The 6,254-nt window shown below is 33.3% G+C and overlaps 1 protein-coding gene across 3 annotated transcripts in view; it reads right to left on the bottom strand.

The window, feature by feature from the left end:
* Positions 1–215: 215 nt before the first annotated feature.
* SecS (Sec synthetase) overlaps positions 216–6,254 on the bottom strand; it is a 51,381-nt gene continuing 45,342 nt past the window's right edge. For 2 of the 3 annotated variants that reach the window (XM_083142688.1, XM_083142689.1), the window contains exon 10: positions 216–4,402. In XM_083142688.1, coding sequence (XP_082998814.1) covers positions 4,092–4,402 — 311 coding nt within the window. In that variant the 3' untranslated portion in view covers positions 216–4,091. The remainder of the gene's footprint in view (positions 4,403–6,254) is intronic. The other variant, XM_083142687.1, reaches the window with a different exon arrangement.

Below are 6,254 nucleotides of genomic sequence, written 5' to 3'. Positions count from 1 at the left end.
ATACTGGAAATACCTCTGGTTGGAATTTATTTACCAATGTCGGCCAAAATTTAGGTCTTTGATGGGGTTTGCAAAAAATGCCATGCAGCACTTTCATGGAATTTAACTTCCTCACAATTATGCAAAATTCGATGTTCCAATTTATTTTGCACGTCTTGTGTGATCACATAATATCAAAGACATATCTACAAATATATTTCGGGGGGTGGGGGGGTTCCGACCAAGTGTCTCAATAATAATAATAATAATAATAATAATAATAATAATAATAATAATAATAATAATGGTTTAATTACATCAACTATATTAAATTAAATTAAAATAACATTAATTAAATATGTAAATTAATTATTATTGTATTATTATTAATATGACGAGAAAAAGATGGTAAAAAAAAAGACATATAACAGCACGTATTCATTATCTAGCTTACGTGTAGTTAAGATCACCAAAATTTGTATAAAAACAACTGACTTGGCAAATAAAATAATGTCAAATAGATAAAGAATTGAATATTTATTACATAATAAAAAGGAGTTAATCCCATTAATAAAAAAGTAGTATTTTATGGATATCATCATAAGTAGTGGTGTGCATAAATCTTTCGAACTGTCCTTCTAAGCCGCGTGATCCCAAATCCTTTCATTCCAATAAGTTCAGCATAAATAAATAACCATCGATTAAATAAGAAATTATAAAACTAATTTTAATTATTTCATTTTAGTACGTGGTAAGTCTTTCAGGGGGGGTCCTTTGCATACTTTAAAACAAAACAATTGGTAAATGAATGCTTATAAGTGGAAATATTTATTAATAATTTGAAGAACTGCATGATCATTTATGAACATACAACAATATTTCGAGCAGTTCTTATGATGAACACAATAACAAAACAATTTTAAGAGAACCGGAACATTTCTTCACAGAAAAAATCCTAAATCAAATGTAGTTGTAGAATGTTTTGTTGTTTCTGTTAATTTGCACAAAACTCCTTCTTTCATGATGGATGCGGCAAACGCGGTTTAAAATTACTTACGTGAAATTTAGAAATTTCGTATTTCCACGTTGCACAATTTAATAGTCAAATCCTATTAATTTCGAAGATCCTCTGTCTTCATTCACTAAGGGTACGGCATTTGGAAGCCATACACTTAGTGAATGAAGACAGACGATCTTCGAAATTAATAGGATTTGACTATTAAATTGTGCAACGCGGAAATACGAAATTTCTAAATTTCACGTAAGTAATCCTTCTTCTTTGTTTCCGTTGTGGTCGTTTTAATGAACCATCAAGTGAATAGTATTATTTCTTTATTTGTTCAATGTTTCCAATAGCTCTCTACATATACGCACAAGGAACTTGAAACAAAAAAAAATATTTATTAGTGATGGGACATATATATTAATTGGTACTGTATCTGTATATTTCTTATTTAAGTTGAATTTCTGCCACTTTTGGCTAATTGAAATGATGATGATTAACGAAGATTAGATGAAACTGACCAAAGGACACTCACAAATAACACACATGCCCAGGTTGGAACCGAACTCGGAAACTTCATGGTATTACTGTATCAGTCAATCCAAGCATATCAGTGTATTGGTCTATTGAAAAAATTATTGATAAATTTACCAGCCTTTTTGCTGTTGTTTTCGTTAATATAAAAGTTTGATTCATGCACCCTGGCTTTGTAAAATAAATATCTAATGTGATATTACTTTTTCTAAGGCTAAAACCAAAAAGATATGGAATTATTGTGCGATGAATTATATTTACTTTCTTCATGAATTATTTGTCAATTTGTATAAGTTTGATGCAATACTGGTTATCAGTAGTGATGAACTTACTATTGTTACTTTATCAGTACTCGTAGAAATTTCAACCACTCCATCTTTATACTTATGAGAACTAGCAAATATGTTTTCATATGTCCAGCACTGATGTCACCATTCATGTACAACTTGTGTCCATATTTATAGCACGTTCTTTGAGCCTGTACCAACGCCACTCTTTGGGACCACACTGTCCAAAGTGTTCCATGTGACACCAATGGAAATGTGTCACACTTTCAGGTCAATTTCAGAATCCTGGGAAATTCGTGCTCTATATTTACATAAAGGCATCAGAAAATGGTATCCTCCTTTGCTTCTGTATAACATAATATTTATATTTCGTCTTCAGGAAGAAAGTAGATAGAACAGAAAAATGAAACTGTGTGGCAGCTTGCTTCCATGTACAGAAATCTGAATCGTTGAAGATTAAAATATCATCTCCAGGATACAAGGTGTGGATATCGGATCCAGAATTCAAGATTTGGATATCGGATTCAGGATTCAAGATTCGGATAAGAGATCCATGATTCAAGATTCAGATAATTGATCCAGGATTAAAAATTTGGATAATGGATCCAGGATTCTTAATTCAGATAAGGGATAAAGGATTCAAGATTCAAATAATGGATCCAGAATTTCATATTTGGAAGCCCATCCCTGGTCCACACAAACAATGTTTGTACCTAATTCTATTCTTGTACACAACCTACAAACAGGCTGTTATCCTGTATATGTATGTGAATGTCATGAAATCGGATGTATCTATACTAAGAAAAAGAACATGATATTTGCACTTACTTTTATTGCAAGCATGTAGAGGAGAGGGGAGTGCATAACAAATTGAAAATCTCAAATCCTAGCACCATCCCTAATGCAAATAAGAAAAAAATCAACTTCTATTTTTACATTGTCATTTTTTAAAGGGTAACCAAAATTATCAATACAAATCAAATTATTTTACACAAGATCATCTGGTCTGGTCAATGTTATCCTGTCTAACAAATGAGGGAAGACCAAGGATTGTTCTATAGTTCTTCTGTATGACAGAACTGGCAATATTTACTAGAAAATCTAATTAAAGATAGTACACTCCACAAAAGACAGTGAATATTTACACAAAAACAAAGAAATCAATATGGTTGGTAGCTGTACATATGAAGATATGCACGCAATACTCATTCCTGACAAATAAATATATAAATAGAAAGTGCACAGCTATGCTTGGCTATGCCTGTCATCTCTAAATCACAAAATGTGCACACCTACGCACACGCACACACACAGATTCCGGTCATATCAACCACCAAAACAAGTCACTGTATCTCACAATTTCTACAATAGGATCAACATAACAGCATCCTCCAAAGACTTAAAAAGTGTATTGCTAACAATGCATTTCTTAACAATATAATGCACAAAAAATAAATAAATAACAAACTATACATAGGAGCGATTGATAGGAAAACGAAGGGTGCAGTTCCCCGAAACAATGAATATCTCAAATCCATGCCGTTTGTACTTTCACCACAGTTCACTATTACTTCTGTCTTCAATACAAGTGAATACTTATTAATGCTGTGACTTTTATAAAAAGCTACGCACAGCTCATTGTTAAAATTTGGAGACCTTCTTACTTTTTTTAATTCAGTGCTTGCTGTTCATTTTTATAGCCAATGTTAAATATATACACACATACTTCTGATAAGTATTATCATGAAAAACTTCAATAATGTTATTTAAAATTGTAAGTCAAGCACACAAGTGAATGCAAAAGGTACTGAGATGGTGATGTTCTTTTTTTCTATGCAGATTTATACTATCAGAAATAGCAGGACACTAGCCAACAGCCTTACCCGTATCAGTGCTTCTAAATAATAATTCATGCCTTTTTTTTGGTTTCATTTTTCTTTTGGCATAAAACGTAATGATTCATTGAACCTACTAGAGTATATGACTATGGTTATCACACTCCCATACATTCTCACAAGCACTATATATTATTTTGGTTGTACAGTCAAGAATGATTATGGAAAAGCTCTGAACATGCTCGTAGCTCTGCAAACGGAAGAGAATCAAAAAAGACGAAAAAACTAACGGAAGCCGCCAAGATAGGATGAACCAGAGATGATCGGAAAAGGAACCACTTCTGCAAACATCATATTAAATATACACGAGTATTTACTGTTTTAAAGACATGGCAGCGTGATCCCCCTGCTGAATGTAAAATAAACGATGACTTCCGCCGGACCGCCGAATATTCATTTCCTCAGACTGTCTTTGCTGCTGGCCAACGAAGTGCCTGCACTCGTCTCGGCATTCTCACCGTTAACACATGCCCGATCACTTTGAGATGACATTTCGCTTCGTGACGACCTGTCGCGCTGCTCTATTACTTTCCGCATGACAAACTCCTCCACTGACGTAGGTGTCGGTGGGGTCTTCCCCTTCAACTTATTTATCACCTTGTCCAACCTATGAACAAACAAGTCCACATCCGATTTTTTCATGCCGATGGCTGCGGCTGCTGTCAAGTACGGAACTGGGTAACTAGTGCTGTGAGCTCCCCAACCTACATGCGAAACAAAGATGCAATTATTACCAGCTGAAACTGAAAGGTAGTTAATGTGTAGGGTGAAATATCATCCAGGTGATAGCAACTAGACTATATATCATCACGATATTTTAATGATATATATCATTATAATATTTTGGCAATATATATATCATGTCAGCAATATATATCATAGTTTTTCTTGTATGTATGCATTGCTTGCATGATAGAATTATTTTCCTGTAGTTTACGGTTATTACAAGCATAAGAAAACAGTTTTTTCTTTGTGACGTTTCAGGAGAACACACGCTCCTTTCATGAGACATTTATTTTCATTTTGACTAAAGATACAGTTATAACAATGGTTAGTAATTTTTTAAACAAAAAGAATCTGTTATATAATGATTTGTCAATGTTACATTGTTGTAATATAGCAACTTAACTGTGAAAAAAGCAGTCTGTTTTATTTTTATTTCAGATTTTTTTTTTAAAATTATGAATCCCAAATATCATCAGGTAATTCAAATTCATCATTGTTTTCACAGTCTCTTGATGTTTTCTGTTACATTAAATTTTTAAGATGGTGGCTTACTCTATTTGGGATTCATAATTTAAAAAAAATCTGAAATAAAAATAAAACAGACTGCTTTTTTCACAGTTAAGTTGCTATATTACAACAATGTAACATTGACAACATCCATTATATAACAGATTCTTTTTGTTTAAAAAATTACTAACCATTGTTATAACTGTATCTTTAGTCAAAATGAAAATAAATGTCTGATGAAAGGAGCGTGTGTTCTCCTGAAACGTCACAAAGAAAAACTGTTTTCTTATGCTTGTAATAACCGTAAACTACAGGAAAATAAATATATATCATGGCCACGATATATATATATCATGTTGGCGATATGCTTTGTCTCCACGACTTGAGTTCCAGTCAAAACCGTGGTTCAAGCAAGGGAATCAGCATAACATGGAACGTTTATTTCTGCCTCTCGTACATATTCAGCCAGACCGACGAACATTGGACTTTCCGCACAGGCCACTAATCAAATAATTTTGCAAATTTATATAAAATAATATTGTGACAATGGAAAGGACATTTTCAGCAAATTATTTTGGTTGTAATGGAAAATGATCACAAGACTACTTCAATTTTGCAACATAGATAATTATCATTGATTTTTGTACAATATGTACTAATTAATTATATTGCATCAAACTTTCCATTATTTTCTCGCTTCGCCAACATATGTACGAAGTACTATCTTACAATGTTGTTCTTTTTTTTATATATATGAATGTGACAAACTGGACTTCATGATGGATTCAGTAAAGGCAGTTCGAGAATTACTTACGTGAAATTTCGTATTTCCGCGTTGCACAATTTAATGGTTATTTCAGATTAATTTCAAAGACTCTCTCTGGTTTCATTCACTAAGGGTACAGCATCTGGAGCAGAGATGGTACTGCATTACTGCTTTCTTAGTTCCCGGGTGGCGTTAGTTGCATTTTCTCCCATTTGGCAGTGCTGGCTTGTTTTTCCTGGCTTGCGTTGTTTGCTGTGCTTTCGGCTTTCTGTTGTCAGGTGGTGCAATGCGGAAATACGAAATTTCACGTAATTAAAACGGACCTGGTTGTTATTACATGAAATACTCTAGCTTGGGTCATTTACTTACAGTTACCTAAGTACATCGCCTGATAACTGGGATAGAACACTGATATTACTTCAGTGGTGATAGGCTATTCCATGTCAAGTGGCCTAAGTTCAGATATGATCCCCACTTGACCTTTTTCAATTTTGATTAAACTTGTACAGAATGATAGTTTTTCTTGTATGTACGCATTGCTTGCATTATAGAATTAT

Source organism: Lepisma saccharinum, chromosome 21 (genome assembly GCF_977018435.1).
Source record: "Lepisma saccharinum chromosome 21, izLepSacc3.1, whole genome shotgun sequence".
NCBI classification, from domain to species: domain Eukaryota; kingdom Metazoa; phylum Arthropoda; class Insecta; order Zygentoma; family Lepismatidae; genus Lepisma; species Lepisma saccharinum.
Note: the sequence above shows the minus strand (reverse complement) of the source record. Positions and strands in the feature narration are given on the sequence as shown.